This window comes from Quercus suber, unplaced genomic scaffold, assembly GCF_002906115.3.
Source record: "Quercus suber isolate HL8 unplaced genomic scaffold, Cork oak 2.0 scaffold_475, whole genome shotgun sequence".
Classification (NCBI taxonomy): domain Eukaryota; kingdom Viridiplantae; phylum Streptophyta; class Magnoliopsida; order Fagales; family Fagaceae; genus Quercus; species Quercus suber.
This window is the reverse complement of record NW_027069926.1, coordinates 232,259-256,612: the sequence shown is the minus strand read 5'-3', so window position 1 is coordinate 256,612 and position 24,354 is coordinate 232,259. Positions and strand designations below refer to the sequence as shown.

Below are 24,354 nucleotides of genomic sequence, written 5' to 3'. Positions count from 1 at the left end.
TCAGATACAAGCGCCTCCTTATGTTTTGCCATTGCTGTGGAATGATGGGGCATGACCTGAAGCATTGTGCGCAGTACTTTGGTGTAACTAAGAATGGAGGCTCGATGACATGCCAATATGGGGAATGGTTGAAGTCTATAGGTGGCCGGCCTCAGTTACCTTCAAGAAAGGATTCAATACATAAAACCACGAACCAAGGGAATAAAGAAGCTGACTAGCGTAGTAATAGCATCAACAAACGGAGGGAGGCGGCGGAGGATGAACACAGCCGTCCAACAAACCCTAGGAAGAGTGATAGTAGCAAAAAAGGAAAGAACAAGGAATCAGGAGGTAGTCTAGATTTTGCGGAGCAAGTAATTACAAACTTGGCGATTACAGATTTAGAGAATTCAACCTCCAATGTCTCTACAATTACACGGATAGAGGATGCTGAGCATGTGGACAATAAAAATATTAATGGGCCTCAATTTACTAAGCCTAGGCCCACTTGGACTAGGATTACATGGATGGATCATGGGCCTGTGAATTTAATTATTGAGGAGCCTGTGGCTGTGTTAGGGAAGAGAGGGGTGTACCAGGATGTCCAGGAAACAGAGGAATACATAGAAAAATAGAGCAAGAAATGTATCAAGTCTCAGACCGGTTCTCAATGTCATGCAACGCCGGGGGTGATGGATCACCCTTGCCGAGAGCAATGAAACTCTTAAGCTGGAACTGCCAAGGGCTTGGGAACCCTTGACAGTTTGTAGCCTTCGTAAATTAGTGAAGGACCAAGATCCCAAGGTGTGCTTTTTGATGGAGACTCATTTGGATAAGGAGAGGTACGATAAACACTGTAAGGAAGTGCCTTTTCAGAATAAACCAATAGTGAAGAGGCCAAATTCCAGGGGAGGTTTAGCACTAATCTGGAGAAGAGAGGTTAATTTGGATGTCATCAATTATATGGACAATCACATATTAGCAAAGGTGGTGGAAGAAGATGGGTTTGTTTGGTATTTGACATGCTTCTATGGCTGACCTGATGCTAGTCAAAAACAAAAATCATGGGCGCTCTTGAACCATCTCTCTACTTTCATTCAAGGACCATGAATGTGCATTGGGGATTTTAATGCTATCCTACACTCATCTGAAAAATAGAGTAGTCACCCACCTTCATATAAACAGATGGACAATTTTCGGGAAGCTTTGGATTTGTGCAACTTGGTTAACATGGGGTTCAGAGGGTATCCTTTCACGTGAAACAACAAAAGGCCAGGTATTGCAAATACTAGAGAGAGGTTGGATTGGGCTGTGGAAAATTTGGAGTGGAGAGTTAAATTTCCAGCTAGCACCTTAACACATTTATTTTCCCATGCTTCTGATCACCATCCTTTGTTGTTGCAAACAAGTGATAAGGGGTGCCTACGAAATAGAGGGGTCCCAAGCTTTAAGTTTGAAGAAAAGTGGCTTTTGTGGGAGGAGTGTGAAAAAATTGTTACTGAAGCTTGGTACAAAGAGTGGAGGGCACTGACCTTGCTGGCAAACACAAAAGAAAAAATTGGGCACTGTGGGGCCGAGTTGCTTGCATGGAGTTCTTCTAGGGCCCACCCTGATGCCAAGGAAATTAAAGGATTGCTGAAACATGTTGAGGAGTTAAGTGTTGGGGTTACCTCTGAGGAGAGCAAGACAGAATTCTTGGCTACTAGTAAAAAACTTGATGATCTGTTACTCAAATAGGAGATATATTAGGCACAAAGATCTCAAGTTAATTGGCTGAAACACGGGGACAGAAATACTAAAATTTTCCACTCCAAGGCTACACAAAGGCGTCGGAAAATTTTTATTAAGGGAGTTAGAGATTAACAAAACAATTGGGTGGAGGAGATTGAGGATATTGCCGGTGTTGTAACGAATTATTTTGAGACTATTTTTGAAGCAGGTGACTGTAGTCGGATGGAGGAGTGTCTAAGTGCAGGAGATTTTGTCCAGAGAATTTAGTGCGGATGAAGTTAAAGCAGTGTTATTCCAAATGGGACCAACCAAGGCTCCTGGACCCGATAGTATGAATGCTTTGTTTTATCAAAAATTTTGGCATATTGTTGGTAAGGATGCAACTGCAGCTACACTTGATTTTCTAAATTCCAGAAATATGGTACCTGAAATAAACTATACTCATATTGTGCTTATCCCAAAAGTTAAATCACCGAAAAAGATATCAGATTATAGACCTATTAGTCTGTGTAATGTTATTTACAAAATTATTTCAGAAGTGCTAGTGAACTAGGAATGGCAATGGGTCAGGTTCGGGTTGGGTTTTTTCATACCCGGACCTAACCCGCGGGCCAAGACCCGGCTCGTTTACTAAACGGATTTTTTTTCCAGGACTTGAACCCGCCCCCGTTAGGCCTCGCGGGCCTCGTCCCTAATGACTAGCCCAGCCCAAAACCAGAAACAAAAATTTTGATTTATGAATTTTTAGCCCAAAATCACAAACACAAACACAAATCCAAACACAATCACAAACATAAACACAGAAATCACAAACATAGATTTCAGATCTACGATTTTCCTTTTTAAAATCATAAATCAAACACAAATTTCAGATCTATGATTTTCATTTTTCCCTTTCAGAAATCATAAACACAAACACAAACACAAACTCACATGATTGAGGTGAATTGAACCCAGAAAAAAAGAAAAAAAAATGGAGAATGAGGTGGAGTGAGGCCGTGTCACGCTTGTAGTTGTGGCCATGGGCGAGGAAGATGAAAGGGGCAGAGGACTGTGCGACAGTGCGAGAACGGCAACGGCGAGGATGAAATGAAGTTAGGAGAGTAAGAGCCTGTGTAGTGGAAGTGTGAGGAAGATGAGAGGTGCAGAGGACTGTGCCTGTGCTTGACTACTCAGTCTGCTTGTGGGCTTGTGGTCGTGTGTGTTGTGGGCTTGTGGCCGTGTGTGAGAGAGCTGAGAGATGAAGAGGGATAGGCGGAGGTGTGAGCTAAAATAAGGAGAGGAATAGAAAAGTTTAGGGTTTTTAACTATATATATGTGAGGGTAATTTAGTAATTATATATATATATATATATATAACCGGGTCTTATCCATTTTGGGTTTTTTTTTTTTTTTTAAACCCATACTCGACCCTATTCTTTATCGAGCCAGGTAAAATCCGGCCCATTAGGGTTGGGCCAAGCCGGGTATCTGCAGGTTGGATCTAAATTGCCATCCCTATGGTGAAGAGGTTGAAGCAGATTCTCCTTCATGTGATTTCTCCCTCATAAAGTGCTTTTGTTCCTGGTTGTCTCATCACTGATAACATCCTTGTGGCATATGAAACTCTTCATGCTATGCACTGTAAGAAAAATGGGAAAAAAAAGGCTCTTTAGCCCTGAAACTGGATGGTAGTAAGGCATATGATTGTGTTGAATGGTCTTTCCTTAGGGGCATCATGTCCAAGCTGGGGTTTCCTGATACATGGGTTGACAGAGTAATGAGTTGTGTAACTACTCCTAGCTTCTCAGTTCGCATCAATGGCAAAGCTTATGGAAATATTCTCCCAACCAGAGGGCTTTGTCAGGGTGACCCATTATCTCCATACTTGTTCCTTTTGTGTGCCGAGGGTTTTACATCCTTGCTTGCTAAAGCAGAAGGGGAGGGGCAGCTTCATGGTGTTTCAATTTGTAGAAGCGCACCTTCCGTTTCTCATCTTTTATTTGTTAATGCCTCTCTCTTGTTCTACTAAGCTACTCATGATAAGGTGAGAACTATTTTGGAAGTATTACATTTATATGCTGTCTCATCTAGCCAATGTATTAATATGGAAAAATCCTCAATCTATTTTAGTAGTAATGTGGAGGAGGATTGAAGACAAAGGATAAAGGAGTTGTTGGGGATCAAGGAGGTGGAAAGGTTTGAATCCTATTTAGGTTTACCTACCTTGGTTGGCCGGGCGAAATACTAAACCTTTTCATTTCTAAAAGATAGAGTGTGGAAAAAAATTCAAGGGTGGAAGGGTAAATTACTCTCAAGAGCGAGTAAGGATATATTGATCAAAGTGGTGGCTTAATCCATCCCCACTTACACTATGGGGGCTTTTTCAACTACCAATGAAACTTTGTGAAGAACTAAATGCTATGTGTGCTCAGTTTTGGTGGGGGAAGATTGACAATGAAAGGAAATTTCATTGGAAAATGTGAAGCGTGCTGGCTCAACCAAAAGAGAAGGGAGGAATGGGCTTTAGAGACTTACATAGCTTCAATCTAGCTATGTTGGCCAAGCAAGGATAGAGATTACTTCAACAACAAGAGTCTTTGGTGTATAAGTGCTTTAAAGCTAAATATTTCCCACGGTGTACTTTCTTAGAAGCTACGGATGTACCGAATAGCTCTTATGTTTAGAAAAGCTTATTGGCAGCCTAACCAATCCTAAGGAAAGGAGGTTATTAGAGGGTTGGCAACGAGTCCTCTATTCGGGTTACCATGGATAGCTGGATTCCCAATCATCCTACACATCGAGTGCTCCACCCATCCCATGTGGAGGAGTGGGAATGGAGAGTGTCCAAGCTTATTGATTGGAGGGTTAAAGCTTAGGATAGGGAGCTTATTGTTGCTGCATTTCATAGGGAAGATGTTGAAGCAATTCTTTGCATTTGGTTGAGCCATAGGGTGGTGTCAGATGTGTTAATATGGCTTCACACCAAGAATGGAGAGTACATGGTGAAATCGAGGTATCAGATAGCTAGGCTGATTCAAAAGCAGGAGAAGGATTTGGGGGAGTGCTCAAAGGGAGCGGGAGGATCTCATATCTGGACATACGTATGGAAGATGAAAGTGCCAAATAAGATACGTGTGTTTGCATGGAGAGCTTGCCAAAATATTCTACCTACACGTGAGAATTTGTTTAACAGGAAAGTGGTTCCAGATGAGTACTTTTAGCGATGTAACCAAGCTCCAAAATCAGTTCTTCAAGTGCTATGGGAGTGCGAAGCAGCGCAAGTCGTGTGGGCAGGTGCTTCAGGCAGATTGCAAAAAGTGAGCATGGAGCAAAGGGAGTTTATGCAGTTGCTTGAACACTTGAGCCACCGATTGTCTGAGGAAGAGTTTGAGCTTTTTGGGTTCATTGCTGGCTGATTTGGCACCAGCGAAATATGTTGTCTCATGGAGGGAAAGTCTAGGACCCATCAAGAATCACCACTCGACTACTGACCTGATAAAGGAGTTTAAGGCATCACGGGATCAGCTGACTATCCTTGCGTCCAGGGAGGCAGTGCAATCGTGGTGTCCACCTCCAGGTTCTCTGTATAAGTTGAACTTCGATGCGGTTGTCTTCATGGATACAGAGTCGTTGGGCTTTGGTGCGGTTATAAGGAACAATATGGGAGAAGTGATGGCAGCGCTGTCAGTAAAGGGCCCTCCAATAGCAAACAGTGAAGAAGTAGAGATTTTGGCATGTCGGAAAGTTTTGGAATTTACTGTGGAGGCAGGTTTCCAAGATGTAGTGGTGGAGGGAGATAATGTCACAGTTATGAACGGCTTGACAGCAGTCAAACCCGACAAATCATTGGTTGCAAATATATATGAAGATGCTCGTTGCTTAGCTTTGAGATTTCGAAGTGTATCAGCTAGTTGTATTCGACGGAGTGCTAATGGAGTTGCCCATTCTTTGGCCAGGTTTACAAGACAATTACGTGAAGTTTATGTATGGTTGGAAGAACAACCAACCCCTGCCCTTGAGGCTTTGTATGCGGTCTCTTTTGCTATTGCTTAATTGCATAATAAATGGTCCATTTAAAAAGAAGAAGAAGAAGAAGATATACGCGTGCTTAGACACGTAACATGTGTCTCATTTGTTAGAGATATTAAACGCAATCATAGTCAAAGCCAGCAACAACCTTGATAGAATAGAATTCATATTTTCCAATGTAGTAGACTAGGGGCAATTGACACATGTATTATTTGAGAATAGCTATTCAATAAAAACTTATTTTTGGCTAGTCCTTTGGACCCCCTATACTATTCTGTTAGATATATTTCATGTATAAACTTTTCTTCCCATACATTTTAGACGACAATTTTAAGTATGGTTTTTAGACCTGGGTTTAATGAACTGTTAAAGAGAGAGGTTCAAAGTTTTGAAAGTCGAACCGTGATGATATCATAATTAATTTAAATTTTAAAAAAAGGATAAATAAATATATTAACTTAGTAAAAGGAGAAAAAATGACTAAAATAGCTAAAATAAATATTGAAATTTACCTTTTAATGTATTTTTTATATTATAACTTTTATAAGACAAATATGAAATATTAAATTATAAGAAAAAATAAATTAGATATCAAATTTCTTAATCAAAGGAGTTGATAACATAAGGAGTTGATAAGAAGATGAGAGACTTCTTGTGGGGCTCCACCGAGGAAAAGAAAAAGATGCATATGGTGAATTGGCAAACTGTTATGCAACCAAAGAATATGGGAGGTCTGGGACTTTTCCAAGCAAGACACAAGAATCAAGCTTTGTTGGCAAAACTTTGCTGGCGCTTGGTTACTGAGCATGAGGCACTTTGGGCTCGGATGTTGACTGCCAAATATTTGTCCCCAAGAAGATTAACGGAGGAAGCTAAGAAGTTGCCTTGTTCAAGAATTTGGACTGCTTGAAAAATTGGGGGTCCAGTGTATGTTAAAGGGCTTAAATGGACTGTTAATAATGGTAGATCTATAAATTTCTGGAAAGACTTCTGGTTGCTTTATGGGCCACTTCGAAGCATTATTGAAGGACCTCTACAACGTGATGAAGAGCAGATGAATGTGCAACAAGGGGTGGACCGAAGTTGTAATGGAATTGGGTGTAATATTTCTTTTGAGCTGCCAGATTAGGTTCTGAGTTTAATAAAGGCTATTCCTTTTGCGCTGAACCATGATTACGAAGACTCACTCACTTGGGCATTTTCTAATGATGGCTATTTTTCTCTCCAAGCTGCTTATTTGTTAGCAAGGGGTTCAAACCCTTTGAACCTGGATAATTCTTCCACGGCGTGGATTTGGAAGACCGAGACACATCCTCGGATTCACTTCTTTATATGGCTATGCGTGCATAACAGTCTGCCTATTGGAGAAATTCTGGGTTCAAGAGGTTTAAACCTCAACCCTTTATGTACTATGTGCCACCAGGAAAATGAATCGGTGGACCACCTGCTAAGAAGGTGTAGTGTGGCGCAGGACGTATGGCTAAAACTTAAGGTGCCTTGTGATCTCTTATACTCTTTTGGGCAATCCCTAGAGAAGTGGCTGGAGACGAATTGTTCTACTGGGGCTGCCTCTGTGCATATAGGCATTCCGTGGAGATTTGTGTTTCCCATGGGAATTTGGCAGTTATGGTTAGCCCGTAACAATTTTCTTTTCAAAACTAGTGTTGTTGATAAGATGATCCATACGAAGTGCATTAAAGAAAGTGCCGAATTTTACTCCATTGGGACCAAGGGCTGGTGTAATAAAATGAAAAAGGTTATTCGTGTGGCTTGGGAAAAGCCTCCTCTGGGCTGGATGAAGCTCAATTTTGACGGGTTTGCTTTGGGGAACCTGGGCAAGGCAAGGGGAGGGGGTTTAATTCGGGATCATCAGGGAAATTGGGTCAGAGGTTATGCCAGGGCTCACGGCAACACAAGCAGCTCCACAGTTGAGTTATGGGCTCTTCGTGATGGCCTTGAAATCGCAATAGAACTTGGTCTAAATAACCTCATTGTTGAGATGGACGCCTTAAGCATTGTTCTGCTCATGAATAATAATAAGGCAAATATTTTAATGGAACCTTTGCTATCTGATTGCAGGAAGCTGCTAGTGCCATTCCCAACAAGAGGGTGGTGCACACATACCGTATGGCTAATTAGTGTGCAGACATGCTGGCAAGATTTGGGGGGGAGCTCCATTTCTAATTTTGTTGTTTTTTTGTATCCATCGCCTGTGGTGGCTGATCTACTCCTTGCTGATAAGGAGGCTTCTTTTTGTAATAGAATTGTTCCTGTGTAGTTTTTAATATAAAGTTCTGGCTTACCCAAAAAAAAAAAAAAAAAAAATCTAGACAGTTATAAGTCTTATGATTTTACATTTTCTTGGCTTGTTATTCTTTCATGTCTTTTCAATGTTACTTTCTGGAAAATCATGCTTTTTCTAGTCTCATTTCGTTTGCACAACAGGCATGGAGAATTTGATCTCATATATATGTTGAGCTTTGTGAAGCCTAATTGTGTTTGATTCGGATTATGACCCGATCTGAAATAATATTGTTACAGTTTTTAATGAGAGATTTTTTGAGACTTAATTCATGGAGCGGATGCTTGGGCCGATAGGCCCAAGCCATAGCGCTCATTGTGAATCCTTGCGCAAGATATAAAAACTATTGTTTTGGAGGTTAGAGTTTTATGATGTTTTTGAGAAAGAAAACTATACTGCCGCACTCTATATTTTTTCCCTGAGAATAGTGAAATCTCTACAACTCTGTGGACATAGGCAAATTGCCGAACTATATAAATATTGTCTTGTGTGTTATTATTTTTCTTTGGCATATATTTTTCTCTATTTTTGCATCTCACATATGAAATTTCATGTATATCACCATTAATATATGATATACCCAGTCTAATTAAGTTTGTCAAAACCCTTATTATTATTACTATAACACAAATTTAGCATAGCACTCCTTTCGTAAGGTCTTCAAAGAATCTAAATCACATTTCATGAAGAAGAAGAGTGTTAGAGACATTACATCTCTATAACAAAGAAGAACAGATGGTTGTCTGGTTCAAAGGAACATTTATAATTCACTAATAATTAATGAGCCTAGGAATCGTTTAGTGAACACCAAAAAAAAAAAGGGTAAAATATCATTTTTGTCCCTAAACTTTCACAAAAGTTCGTTTTTCGTCCCTAAACTTTTAAATGTTTGTTTTTCGTCTCTGAACTTTGCAAAATGTTCTACTTTTCATCCTTTTGTCCTACGTGGCTTAATAAAGTGATGATGTGGTATCTGACTTAGATTAAACTAATTTATTTTTTTAATTATAAACACGTGTCACTCAATGATTGGCACACATGGATTAAAATTTTTGATTGAGACAAAATTACCCCCACACCCACACACAACCCAATTTAAAAATCCCCAAATATGAAACGATGAACCTTAGGTCCCCCAACACTAAAATTACTTTTTTGACCCAACAATAACAACCAGTAACAACCTGTCACTTAGGATTTGTTGTAAAAATGTTGTAAACATATCATTTCTCTTTCATCTTTTCAGATTTAGGGATTTTGGAGATTGGGTTGTTTGGATCGAGCTATTTGGGTGTGAGGGTAATTTTGTCTCACTGAAAAATTTAATCCATGTCTGCCAATCATTGTGTGACACATGTTTATAATTTAGAAAACAAATTAGTTTAGTCCAAGTCAGATACCACGTCAGCACTCTGTTAAGGCACGTAGGACATAAATTAACGGATATAGACAAAAGGACAAAAAGCAGAACATTTTTTAAAGTTTAGGGACGAAAAACAAACTTTTAAAAGTTTAGGGACGAAAAACGAACTTTTGTGTAAGTTTAGGGACGAAAATGATATTTTACCCAAAAAAAATAGCTAGTGTGGTTCAAACAACACCAGTTCAATCTATAAATAGGTTAATAGTGAGGGAGATGTGGTATGATTATAAACCACACATGAAACGTCATAAAATATGTCATTAGTCATTACTAATTGGTTATCACTTGAACCCTTAAAAATATCATTACGTGATTCTATATTAGGGCTTGCTATGTGGCTAGTGGACCCATTATTCACGTGGAAGGAAAAAGTTGCGTAATTATATTCCAAAAGTAGTAAATACTTTTCTATGTGCCGTTAGGTCCCCACAGAGAGAGAGAGAGAGAGAGAGAGAGAGAGAGAGAGAGAGAGAGAGAGAGAGAGAGAGAGAGAGAGAGAGAGAGAGAGAGAGAGAGAGAGAGAGAGAGAGAGAGAGAGAGAGAGAGAGAGAGAGAGAGAGAGATATTATTTTTGAAATCCCGAGAGTTTAGTAAGTTTAATGAGTATCTATGACCATTATGGTGGGCGAGACCTGATAAAAAATGATAATTAATTTTAATCATGATTAATTTATCATAATTATAATTAGATGCAACACACATAAAATTAAAATTTCTAAATTTTATATAGATGAGAGTTTAGAATAGAATAAAGGATGGGAATTGAGATATTTCAAAAAAATTTAAATCCTCACCTTAAATTATTGTCAATTAAACACAACCTTATATATAATAAGTCAATAATAAAAGACATATTGGACAATAAACAAGCAACACTCATGTGATTGCATCAAATCAGGTTCTCTCATGTCACATTATGTTTATTTGGACTAATATGGTATCACTGGAAAAGGAAGAGACTAATTTAAATCAAACAAAATCAATTATTAGCTCTGCCCCCTCCTTTTTTTTTCCTCTCCTGGAAAGAATTTCGTTTTAATTAGTTTTCTCTCTTTTTGATTAGGGAAAGCTCTTAGTGGCTTTAATTGATACAAATTGCAGGATCAAGCTAACTTCCTTCTCTAATTAAGTCAGTTGAACTATTGATTATTGAAGGCTTCTTCTGATTAGAAGATAAAATCTTTTACTGTTCTAAAAAGACAAGTTACAATTTCATGGTTCATAAAAAAAATTAAAAAAAAAGTTACAATTTCAAGAGAAACTTCCCCTTTCCTTTTCAAAAGTAACCAATATATGTGTTTTTTTCCTCCCTCAAAAGTCAGAAGATTTGATTTATTAGAAAACTTTCTAGCAATCACACTGAATAGGTCTCCTTCTTCATTTCGACCCTGGAACCATGAAATAAGTTTTACCAAAAAAAAAAAAAAAAAATCCGAGCATGGAAGCAACACAAGTTCTGATAAGTCGATCTGCATGCATGATATTACTCATCTCCACCGCTTTGTAATTGATAGAAATCATAGAATAGAATTGTGGTTGGTATTGTAAGTAAGAAAAAAAAAATAAAGAAAAAAATAAAGGAGAGAGAGAAAAGGCGAAAATTCTTATTTTTGTAATGTGAGATAAAAAAGAGAGAGATAGTAAGAATTTACATGACGTGATTTGACTTGACGACCTCTTACGACCATAATTTCATTTTTATAATCGAGGGGTTAGTCATATATTAACTAACCCTTAACTAATCTTCAACTGCAACCCTAGGCTAATAATAGGATTAGGGGTAATTTGTTTTCTCTACAAGCACATGGATTTATAATACCTCTAACGGAATGGATTCTCTAGTTGTTGGATATTAATTTGCAATTGTTACTAACAATTATTTTCTTTAATTTCTTCTTTTATGGCATGTGACTAGATGTTCCAACCCAACTATAAGATTTATATTTGGGGTTCAATCCCTCTATCTTTAATTTTTTAAAAATAATTTTTTATTTCTTCCATCTCTATTGTGGAGTGTAGATTGTAGACACATGAGCAACATATGTTGGGGGTTGGGCTAGAATGGAATTGTGGTTGGTATTGTAAGTAAGAAAAAAAAAAAAAAAAACAGAAATAAGAATTTTCATAATGTGAGATAAAAAAGAGAGAGAAAGTAAGAATTTACATTACGTGATTTGACTTGATGGCCTCTTACAACCATAATTTCATCTTTATAATTGAGTGGTTAGTCATATAATAATTAACCCTTAAATAATCTTCAACTGCAACCCTAGACTAATAATAGGATTAGGGTTAATTTATTTTCTCTACAAGCACATGGATTTATAATACCTCTAACGAAATGGATTCTCTAGTTGTTGGATATTAATTTGCAATTGTTACTAACTGCAGCGACAAGCCCTTTTTCTCAGACGAGCCAATCAAATATCTCTGTCAATATATCCATGTCACTGACGAAGGTAGGGAAGCCATTCAATGCAGTCAATAATGCCTCAGACGGTTACAAGACCATCTATACAGACCGTTGGAGGCCCATCAAAGCCTATATTACTGAGCATAAAGCATTACCAAGATAGGCATTAAAACCACAATAACAGCCACAACGGCTAGGAAGTGTGGAATCATATATAAACCCCTCACAACACCAACACAAGGTATGAAAACTTGCCTAAAAGTATTCATAGACACTCTGATATCCATTATTCTATTATTATTCTCCGAAGACCTCCATATGCTAACTTTGGCATTGGAGGCGTGGTGGCAGGCACCACACCTGTAACCACCTTAAGGGAGCCTTCATTCTACGTTTGCAGAGACTCTGACGAGGATCCAACTCCATCTGGACGAACTTACAAAGACTGACGATTTGCACTTCATCAACTATTATTTTCTTTCATTTCTTCTTTTATGGCATATGACTAGATGTTCCAACCCAACAATAAAATTTATATCTGGGGTTCAATCCCTCTATCTTTAATTTTTTTAAATACTTTTTTATTTCTTCCATCTCTGGGGTGGAGTGTAGACACATGAGCCACATATGTTGGGGGTTGGGCTAGGTTGTGGGGTCGTTGGATCCAACACTGTATGTAAGTTTTGATTAGGGTAGACTAGTTAGATATGTTTCTGACTATATGTATTTTTGACTGTGGGACAACACTTTTGTTTCCTCACTTCATCTTCAACTATAATTTATTAATTCTTAAAAACCTACCATAGGGGCTTGTACATGAATTTCAAAATATATATAGAATAGGTGTGCAATTTACTTGGGTGAGACTAATTAAACCACTAATAACTTAAGAAAAAAGTTATTGAATACTCTAAAAATATTTGTTTATAAAACATTTTATGAAAAAAGAAAAAATTATTAATTGTTTTGACGGTTTTTTATATATTCTATATATAAAAGTTATGTCAAAAATTTTTTTTTATATTGTTTATTAATAATTGTCTTAAGGACCCGTTAACAAGACCCATAATTTAATACTTTAGAGAGTTTTAACGAGAAGCTTCAAGTAATCTCATGCAAAGAGAGTATCAACTATCAAATGCATCTTGGCTCAAGTTAAGAGCTGTTGGTTGAACTAGAGAACCAAAAGATGGTTGTCTTGGAAGTTGGAACTTGACCAAGCCTACTGCAAATGAGCAAATCAAAATGATTTTAATCGCTTCTTGATTCAGTAACCCAAAATTTGATTGAAGTAACTTATAAACAGAAATAAAATAAAGGGCATTATTATTCTTTTGATGCATAAAAATGATGGATGCTAATATTATAATTTTATAAACATTGTATGAGTAATATATATATATATATATAGGTTTATTATTATTTATAATTGGCATTTGGCACATAACCTTTACTTCATGTTCACTTACCAAATCTTCCAAGCAAGAAAAAGGAGAAATTTTTATCAATTCTTTATTGACATTCAAACTTGTCCCCGTATCTGATCCAAGTTGCAAAAATATTTCTTTCTCCAAAAAAAAAAAAAAAAGTTGCAAAAATATTATAAGTTTTTTTTATATATTATATGCCGTACGTACTGTTGGGTTTGCAAATTCGAACACGTACGTGGGATGAATGATGGGGTAATATATTTTTAGTCATAGATATGGATATATGTGTAGGTTGGCAGACATTTCTTCTCAAAAAATATAGATAGGCAGACATGAATCCGTGATTTTAGTATGAACTTTTGTCTGAAATCGCGTGCCATTTCCTTTCGTACAGTTCCGGCAACTTGCTTGACTTTTCGCTTTTAAGTTGAACCACTTGCTGATGATTAATTTAGAAATGAGTGATGTAAAAAAAAAAAAAAAAAAAAATTTACCATATATGTTTTACAAACTGATTTTTCAACTCTAAGATATAAAATCAAAGGATAATTAAAATTTATTATTTATTATATCTTGATGTGAAACCAATTATCATGTTCTCAAAAAAAAAAAAAAAAAAATTTATCATGTCATTTTGTAATTATTTTGTGGAAAAATGAGTAGTAATTGTAGCATTTTTCATTAATAAGAATAACACCATGCATGAACAGCCAAATTGAAAGTACTGCATATCATAATATAATTCAAGAAATAGGATTAATTCTTTTTTCTTTTTTTTACTTCTTTTCTGAAATTGATTTGGAATGAGAGAAAGATTCTCAATCTCATATTTCAGATTCAGATATGCTGGGAATCAATGGCTTAGATTAAAAGTTTAAAATTCACTTTTATTATTCTCAGCTCTTGGATCAATTTTTTTTTTTTTATTTTAAAAAAAAAAACCTTTCAACTTTTTACTTTTTTATTTTTTTTACCTTTCAAACTTCAAATCTCACAACTCTATGGTAATTGCACGATGAAATTATTGAATCGGATCCAAATCCCTCAGATTCTCCATCCCTCTTATGTACTCACTGTTACATCATAGTAGCCCAAAATCGATTTGGGTGGACACCCGGACAAACCCAAATTTGAATTCTTTTTTTTCTTTTTGTTTTTTGGAGAAACGCCCAAATTTGAATTCTAGATCAACAAAAGATGATCTACGTGATAGTAAGTTATCCCACATGCCACAGGCCCACACGAAGCCAATGTTTCAACCTATTTTCAGAGCCTATAGTCCATACCCACGTAGCCCAGCCAACCCATAAGTCTGCTCTTGAGTCTTGAGCCCAATATATCACTCTAATGGATGAGGCCCAGGGTTCCAGGCTAAGAAAAGAAAAGATATGGCCTCAAAAATCAGCACCCATATCAGAGGCCTTAAAGATCTTCAACCAAATGGGTCAAACAGGAACCCACAACTTTGGACACTCCACAAGTTCTAGGCCAACCTCAATCCCACCCTGATGGTACTGAACCTAAATCGACCCACTCCACTTAAGCCTTTTTTAACTGTTTACATCCCAGATTCCAGAGTTTTGTTCTTTCTTTGACCAAAGAGGATAAAGTAAGAGCATATACATAAACTGCTACATACAATATAAGCAAAATATTTTGTAACAGTTCAGCAAATGTCATGGTTCAATTGCCCAAATTACAGAAGGTAAAGTAGAATAGAAGAAAACAAATTCACATATATGGATATCATGTACAGCCATTAGTTACAAAAATTACCTGATGTTTTGGAAAGCATACCTCTCAGAAAGAGCTTCACAAAACCTCCCAAAATATGATTCTAACATGAAATGACAAGAGCTCTCCATCTTTGGTACTTCTAAATATTATTTCTAAATGGCCACTTCAACCAACAACCATTATTTTTGCCTGCGAGCAGCAAGCTTAATGACCGTTCTTTGCTTTCGAGGAAAAGAATCTGCTAAATCCTCGTGAATGTTTTTCTGGTGTTGGGGTGGCAGAAGAAGATGATGAAGAGCCTGACTTGGTAGGCCTGTGTTTTGGATGCTTTGAGCTGATTGGTGACCTCAGGGATTGGTTTGCTTCGATATCAGATGGGCTTCCTGGGGAACTATAAAGGTCTAGGGGAGATTCAGCACCTAACTTTTGCAGATTGGCAGAAGTAACACCGTCCAATTCAGCTTGATCAAAGCTTTGCAAGGTCATGCCACTAGTAGTTGGTTCATTCTCAACCAGACCTTCACTCCTTTGACTCCTGTCAATGTAAGGAGATCCCATTAGCTCTGTTGGAGGATGCAAAGATTTCAACTGCTTGCCAAGGAGGAAAATGGTTTCTTGACACTCGGCTAGCTTCTCTGCTGCAGCTGTTAACTCCCTGTCCTGTGATTAAAGAAACAGTTTGAAGTTCAGATTTTTCTTTTCTTTGTTTTTCACACTGATCAGCCCAATTGGCAAAAGGCAAGCATTCAACAAGCAACATAGGAACTAAATTCAAGTAACTTGGAAATCACAGTACAAACTTTAATCATTTATCATAACTTTTAATATATATATATATATACTTGATATGGAAACATGCATGAAGTACCTATAGATCTATTCAATATGCAAGCACTTAACAATGAGAGAAACTAGTGATGCACACATGTAAAGCACCAAATAACACATGGATGTTTTCAATTATGTCGTTTGAACAAAAACAGAACTGAAAAAGTATTCTACACAATTGCATTGATACAAACATATGTTTGGGGGATAGAAAGAATTATTTTCTGCAGATAAATCTAGGCCTCACCTGTTTGGCCTTGAGTTCAATATCAGCTGCTGCTTCAGCACAAACAGAGCAGCCCTCATTCCTAAAATAATAGGTGTGCAAGAGTTAGACATAAATCAGAATTGAGATCAAGCAACAGGAGATTTCATTAAATATTTAAAACAAAATGAATAATTAACTTGTGAGTTAACAGTGCCATGTGAATTAGCATGCCTAAAACAACGGAAATACAAATCATTAAAAATGCAAATATGCTTATTGAAATGAACCTGGCAGCATAAATAAAATGCATTCTGGCCTTAAAAATTGCATCCCAGAATTTCCCAGAAGGCCTTCAGGCCCTCTCATGTCCGATCTTTAGATGAGGAATGTGTATCAATTGGGACAAGAGAGGTGGGCAAGAATAAGTTTGATTCTAACCTTTGCAATTGATCTTGAAGTTCCTGACATCTCGCAAGCGCATCTTGATGACTCTTCTTTTCCCCTTGAAGCTCATTTTCTAAAGTTGCTGTTTTTGACTGCAATAAGTTCAGCTCAGTTTCTAACTCTGTTGCTCGTGCTTCAAGTGATCTGTACGACTCTGCCATACATTTCAGCTGTGTCTCAGCCAAGCTGTTGGACCTTTGAGCAGATGCCAATTGTGATTTAACTTCTGCTAGAAGCTGCTCAGTTTCCCGTAACTGGGACCTTGTCATCTCTAGGTTCTCAGTAGATCTTGCTAGATCCACAGCCATGTTATCTTTCTCTGATTTCAGTTCTTCAAACTCCTCTGATGAGAACTTACATGATGTGGAATTTGATTCAAAGCCTGAGACTAGATTTCCATCGTCAGGAACCTCAAGGTCAGAAGTGGGATTAGAAATGCGGGCACAACCACTGTGATATCTTTCTCCTGATGAATCCTTTTGAACTACTTTATTCTCAGGTAAAGCAACTTTGTCAATGCAATCAGGACTATTAATTTCTGCATCAGCATTCTTGTAGCCCAGGACATTGAATCTGAGTTCACTGGCTTTAGCTAAAACATGGGAAAGGTCAAGAACAAAATCAACCAAACTAGTATTGCTGTACATAACTCTATTAAAGGTGACAGAGAACTCCTCAATTTTCTGATTCAATCCATAGCCATCAGGTGATGTGTCATGGACTCCCATTGCTTCTTTTCCCAAAAACAATATGAAGTCATGAATCTGTGAAATGGCAGCTGCCAAATCTTGGCTTATCATATCCACAGTTTCTGTAGCTGGCTGGGACAAAGAAATGTCCTTTTCTGCAGTTACCACTGAATCTTCTGGGTCAGACTTCCTGTCCAATGTGGCATCAGAACAGTGTACTTCCTTGGAAACAACATGTACATCGAACAGAACATGCTTAATATCCTCCAAAATTTTCCCCATATCAGCATCCTTGGGCATAGACTCAAACACCATTGAAATCTTTGATCGGAGCTTCATCACTGGCAGCTGATCTGCATCTGAGCCAGGACTTGGTTCTGACAATTCCACGCCAGAAGATACCTGATCTTCCAATGGATTTAAATCACATTGATGTTCAGACAGGAGATTTTTCTCAGTCGTGACTTCTCCCGATGCATCAGGGTTTGGAATTTTAGGCACCTTATTGTTTGAAGATTCCGAACTGGAGATGCCTCCATTCGAATCATTTGATAGACAAGCCAGCTTCTCCATCTCTAGAAAGTCATCCATAAGCTCTAAGTGATTTGCATTTTCAGCCTTGTTTAATTTCTCGTTGTTCTTTTCTTTCTTGCATTGGGAGAGCTCAGAAATCATTGACATAGACCAAGACTCAGCACAACTTCTCTCATCATCATTTCCATCTTCTGACATGGAGGTCAAGCTTGGTGGATTGCTTGCATTTTGACTTGAAGAACCTTCAGTGGTAATATGAATTATAGATTTTGGTGAACTTTTCTGCTGATTGCTGACTAGAAGTTGCGCTTCTAAAATTTGAAGCTTGCTGGCTGTCTTAGCACACAAACTCCTTGAAGCCAGCAATTCACTGTTACGCTTTGCCAAAGCTTCTTTGAGCATCTTTGTTTCTTCCTCCATTGCCAATAAACGTTCAGTGAGAAACTCATTCTCTTTATGGAACTTCTGTGCATTATCGAGGGGAAACTCAGGCACTGGAGAGAGAAGCGGACTAGAAGACTTAACGGGAGACCTCCTCAGTCGACTTTCGCCATAATCCCGGCCTAAATTCTCAACCTCTAGCTTCATTTGGGCAAGTGCAGCAGGACCAGGCAACTTCTTCCGCACAAGACCACGTAATCTTTGGCACTCTGCTTCTAGCTTGGCTATTTTTTTAACACCCTCCATTTGCTGCTTGTTTGCTACTTCTGCAGACCTCATACTCATGTTCTTTTCTTCATTACGAATTTCCAGCTCTTTGGAAGCTACATGGAGTTCATATTTAAGAGAATTTACTTCCTTTTGGCATGATTCGACATCGCTCTTTAAAAGCTCAATTTCAGCCTCAGCTTGAGACTTTTCTTCATTTATCTTGATTAGCATGTTTGAACGTTCCTGCAAAGATCTTGAAAGAGCGGCATTATCAGCAGCAGACCTGAGGAGTTCTTGGTCTAGGTTAGCTATTCTTGCTTCAAGCTCAAGTTTAATTTTGTCACATTGCTTGTTTTTAATAAGAACAACGTCTTGCAATTTCTGCTCATGTTCATCCTTCAGATTTCGTATCTGCCGCATGCACTCTTTAAGAGCACCATCAAGATGTGATGCCCGATCTTCAGCAGTGAGCTTTGCAAGTGTGACAGTTTCTAGATGATTTTTCAATGACAGAGCTTCTGCTTCAGCTTTTTCCCAACCTACAGAAAAGTAGTTTCAATTTGAAAAAGTTCAAGCCAAGATAAATTGAAGAACCATTTGACATAAAAACCAGATTTTGATAAGGCAACAAATTCGTTTATGAGTAAGATTAGATCAGCATCATACCTGAGACAGCTTCTTCAGCAACTTTCGCATGCTGCTTTACCAGGTTGTCCTTAGTAGTCATCTCTGAATTGGCTTCTGACAGCTTTTCATCCAATTCCTTAATCTGATCCTCCAGTGTCTGGACTTGTTCCTCATATGTCTTAACTTGATCCTCCAAACTGGTCAGATGCCCATATGACTCCACAGAAATTTGAACATAGTTCGGTTTTTTATAGTTATCCTGTTCAATAAAAGAAGAAAACCAGAAAGAATAATTATGAAATTATTCCATCAAAATGCTAAAGAAACTATGTGGTTGTGAAAATTAGACTCATATATAGCTGCGAATGTCAATCCCCCAATCAATGCTCATGCACAAAGGCATGAGTGGATACCCACCTTTAAGAGGATAACTATTACAAGGGAGATAAAAAAAAAAAAGATGTGAGAAAGGAAAAATGCATCAAATCTGAAGCTGATATCTTAGTAAAAATGTTAGAAGAACAGTTTAGAGAGTAGATATGGGAATGATGAAAACTATAGTATGACAAGGCTTCACTGCTAATTTAGAAACAACAAGTACAAACGACAGAATGTTCATAAGGAAGAAGATGAACAGGATGAAGAGATGGAAGGAAAAAAAAGACCTCGGTGGCAACATTTAGTTTACACGCTTCACCCTAGAAGACAACTATACTTCAGATATACATTAAAGTGATTAGAAGACATCCATCATATGAAAAAGCAGAGACACTCAATCCCACGGGCACACTTTCTGGATTCAGATAGGCTTATCAGACTTCTAGTCTTATTTATCACAGTTAACCATCCACTAAGGCAGAAAATTATTTAGCAAAGAACATAAAAGCTAGCATTGTGAAGTTCTCAACTAGCAGAAGGAAATTAGATGGATACCCAACATATTAAAGGCTACTATAAAAACAATAAAAAGTAAGGATATAGAAACATTCAAGAATGGTTTTGACAGAAAAAGGAATTGCTCAACCACAGGTTACAAATAAATAACTAGCAGGTGAAACATTACGGGTAAAAAAAGAATAGAAAAACCTTTAAGATGAAAGAATGTTCAGAGTACCATTGTTTGCATTATTAACATAACTGATTTCAATGAATTCACCTGATCAGCGAGAGTAGCAGCAACAGTAGTGTCAGATGCAGCAGCTGCTTTTTCAGCAGCAGCCTTGTCAGATGACTTTTTCTTCCATGGCCAACTTCGACGGTCCATCTCAGACTGTAAAAATTGCCCAATTGTGAGTTAAAATGACAAAAGAGCATCTGAGAAAATTTTACAAAGATCCTATTAGCGGAAAAATAATTAGATATGTATCAAGGATTACTGCATAAGCTTTAAACCAACTAATACACCAAAAATTGTACCTAGAATGTTTTGCAAGCCCCTAAATAATACATTATTCATCCATAATTATAAATCCTACTCTGGAATATATAGTTACATTCATTTGTTCTTATAGAACTAACATTTCTCATAAATATGGGAAAATTATTAGAGAAAGGGGAAAAAAAAAACTACAAAGATATGTTGTACCAAAAAACATTTTGAAGTGCAAACTGCATTTTCATGTATGAAAATCTGTTTTGGGTTGGTATAATTCCAGGAAACATTCAATTATTATCAGAAAACACAATGGACTTGAATCTTCTTCAAGTCTCAAGAAACAGATTAAAAAACATCCACTCGATGGTTCAATAAGCACTACAATAATCTGATAAGACACATGCTAATAAATTAACAAGGACAAAGTGCAGCATTCAAAACTTTTTGGACTGACAGTCAGAGCAATCCATACAAGGCCATTAAGGACACTGCAGTTCCATGTTTTCCATCATTGATTACTGAGCAGACACCAATGAGTTTCTCAGGTAGTATTTTACTAAACAAAGCACCATCATACTAGTAGGTATAATGAGGCAAAGATGTGTTTTTGAAACTAATCCAGATTATCAAATACAGACATTTGAATCCTCAGCTAATAAACCATATTGGCACTTTCATTCTATTGGATGCAATGAGACCTTATGTTGTTGAGACAAAATTTCCCAAGCTATGGGGCAAACACAAGAATCTTACAAAACAAAAGGCTCATCCCCAATTGGGAAGACCAATGACATGAGAGAGAGAGAGAGAGAGGTGAGTGATGCTTGAGTAAATGAGTGTTCTATGGTTATGATATCTTTCATAATGTGCAGAAACACAGCAAAGAAAAAAAAATGCACAAAAATAATAATCAGTTCTTATTATACAAAAGAAATCAAGCATCAGTAGCAATGCATTAGACAAATGATATTTCAAGAACACACACACACACACACACACAAGAAAGAGGATTATCAAAAGGTATAAATTGCATGGCACATAGCTCACTCATGACATTTTCCAATGTGAGAAAACTCTGCAAGATCACTGAAAAGATAAATTTACTCATTCCTAGCCTAATTGTATGAATTTAGTGCATTCTTCTTAGTTGCAATGATGGTAGTGGTACATCAAAATCAAAAATCCGAAGCATGCTCACTCAAGGAGGATATCTGTCCCATATAGTCCTGAAATTAACCAAGAAACACCTATTAACTTCTTCCGTGGGTCTTGAATCAAATCTCACTACACATTTTCACTTTAAGATACGGAGTTCAAGTGATAGCTCAAGGGTATTGACACCTCTGTGGTGCCCTATATTTGTGATTCAAACCCCATCTCACCCCCCACCCCCAACACCCCCCCCCCCCCACACTATTTACCTATCAAAAACAAATGTTCACTTTAAGATACCAAGTATGGTCACTTCTGAGGGTTTGTCAACTGCCTTCCTACTAAGCAGACCAAAATTCAGAAAAGTATATTTGGGTAAAAAAGAATACTGAGGTACGCAAGTGACCGCAGCAGAATTTTGTAATTTATTGACACAGGCCAACATATACACTCCAATAATTCTGTTTACTTTGGAAACATTTTCTAATGTGGCTTTGGTTTCTCAAAAATGAAAAACTCATGCCAACAAAGTCAAATTGTCAAGCCACAAAAACATAAATTCCAAACCATAATTTCTCTCTGCTTGTACATTTTCACAGCCAAACAGAGCATAAAAGAAAACAGAGCCCCTATATTGAAACAAGCAGTGCAGATATTTTTCTGGGTAATTAAACAACTTCTTCCATGCAAGTAGCCATTGTAAATTAATGAAGAAATAAAATACCAAAAATTACACACCACAATCACCAGCAATCATATAGCTTAAACAGTACTAAATCACCACCCAAATTTTTTTTTTGGATGCGTTTGTGTTTATATGTATATATGGGTTAAGAAATTGTGTATGTTACAACACACACCATTGCATGTTTGATATAAATCTAAAATTCTTAACATGAAAACACTGAGCCATCACAGTACTTTCAGTTTCAACAGTTCCAAAAGGGGTACATTGTATTGAAATTGGGTATGTAAATGTGAATGCAATGAGGTTAATCAATTGGGCAATGGCAGATTCAAGATCTAATTAATCAAAAAGCTATTTATTGCTAGAGATCCCATAATTCAGAACAAAATTTCACTTCAATTTATAAAAGAAAAAAAAAAAGGAATTAAAATTAAAATGAAAACACTGAAAGTGAACCCATTATTAAAAAAAAAAAAAAAAAGAAGCATATATTGGTTTAGTTATTATATTTTAGAAGAAGAATCATCTTGTTGAACTAATTTTAGATCCAAATTAATCAAACACACACCACAAGCAAGACTGGTTGACTGAAAGCAAAGCAAAAAAAAATGGTATTTTCCCAGAACCCAATTTTTTAAAATAAAAAATTAAGTGAAATTTTTAGTCTCCATTGAATACATCAACAAAGAAACCAAAAATGAAAAAGAGAGAGTGAAGCAGAAACAGAATAATCTGGGAATGGAAAACTTGAAAAGGTCGCCGACAGAAAATAGATTAAACAGAATCGGAAATTTGACAAAGTAAAAATCTCAAATAAAAGCAAAGTGTTTTCAGAAAATAGAAAGGGCAAGCAAAATATAAAAACGAATAACAACAATGAACCCCAAAAAATAAAATAAAAAAACACAAGAAAAACAAAAACAAAGACAGTCCTATTTCCACTTTTATTTTTAAGCCAGTAGCTTCATAGACTTAATTGTTTCCACACAATGCTTTGTGATTAAGCTTACCAAAACAAATGCAGCTCGCTTCAACAAACGGTATTGGATAATATATATATGTATAATCTGGACTGTGTTGAAATGGAAAAGTGACTTGGTTGGAAAGAGAGTGAGAGAGAGATTCAGCAATGGAGATCCAAAGTTAGGGCTTCTTTGTTGCAGTGAAGTGTTGGTTCGACAGAGAGACAGAGAGAGAGAGAAATAGGAGTGTGGTGGTGAATGTGAATATGTGAAGGTGAAGATGAAGGTGGAGCGGGTGGTGATAGTGGTGGGTGAAAAATATTCGGACATAGGTGTCACTTAAAAGGGAAGACGTTGCAAAAGCTCCAAAACTATCACCTTTTTTTAAAATTCTTTTTTTTTTTTTCTTTCTTTCTTTCTTTTTTTGGACTTTAATGACCCAGTATTTTTTTATGTGGGAAATACTAATATGGTTGAATTACATGCCTTCAAGCAACAAGTTTAGAGAAATGGGAGCAAGTTGTTATTTGAAGTATAAAAGTAATGGTAGTATCTAGTGTAAATGAGAACTAGTAAAAAATTGATGAGCTTAACTGATGTGTTAATAGCATAATCTCATTCAAGATATTCTATGCTGGATTTCATAGATTTGAAAAGAATTTCAACTGACGAGATAATAAGTTGTTATTTGTAAGTAAAAAAGTAATGGCAATGGTTGGTGTAGATGAGAAGTTAAGAACCCGCCAAAATTTATAAGCTTAATTATTGTGTTAATAGCGTAATTTCTTTTGAGATATGATGTGCTGGACTAGACTTCATAGATTTGAAAGACGTGTCATAAATCTGGATCTCTCAAATTACATTTACTTTACTACCGATTTATAGGATATTAGAGATGTTTCATAAAAAAAAAAAAATTATATATATATATATAATGGGGTTACTTCCTCGTATCAAAAAATAGATAGTTATGGTTTGTTTTATTGTGTGGTTTTTTTTGGGTTTTATGCATTTATTTAGAATCTGGGATGTTTGTTAAAATATTAATCAAGAAGATTAGGTTGATATTAGTTTACGGATTTGCCCCTGCCAAATTGGAGAATGGCGAGAGGGTCCCAACTCGCACGCTTGTGGCAGAAGCAACGGCTTAGCTGTACCCGACATATGGAA

The 24,354-nt window shown here is 36.9% G+C and overlaps 1 protein-coding gene across 1 annotated transcript; it reads right to left on the bottom strand.

Moving 5' to 3' along the window:
• Positions 1–14,932: 14,932 nt before the first annotated feature.
• On the bottom strand, positions 14,933–23,541 carry LOC112011970 (filament-like plant protein 4). Its single transcript, XM_024044322.2, has 6 exons — positions 23,233–23,541; positions 20,164–20,277; positions 19,047–19,266; positions 16,501–18,919; positions 16,102–16,162; positions 14,933–15,686 (listed from the first exon to the last, which is right to left on the bottom strand). The coding sequence occupies exons 1-6, from the start codon at positions 23,512–23,514 to the stop codon at positions 15,231–15,233; spliced, it is 3,552 nt and encodes a 1,183-aa protein (XP_023900090.1). The 5' UTR covers positions 23,515–23,541; the 3' UTR covers positions 14,933–15,230.
• Between the last annotated feature and the right edge of the window lie 813 nt (positions 23,542–24,354).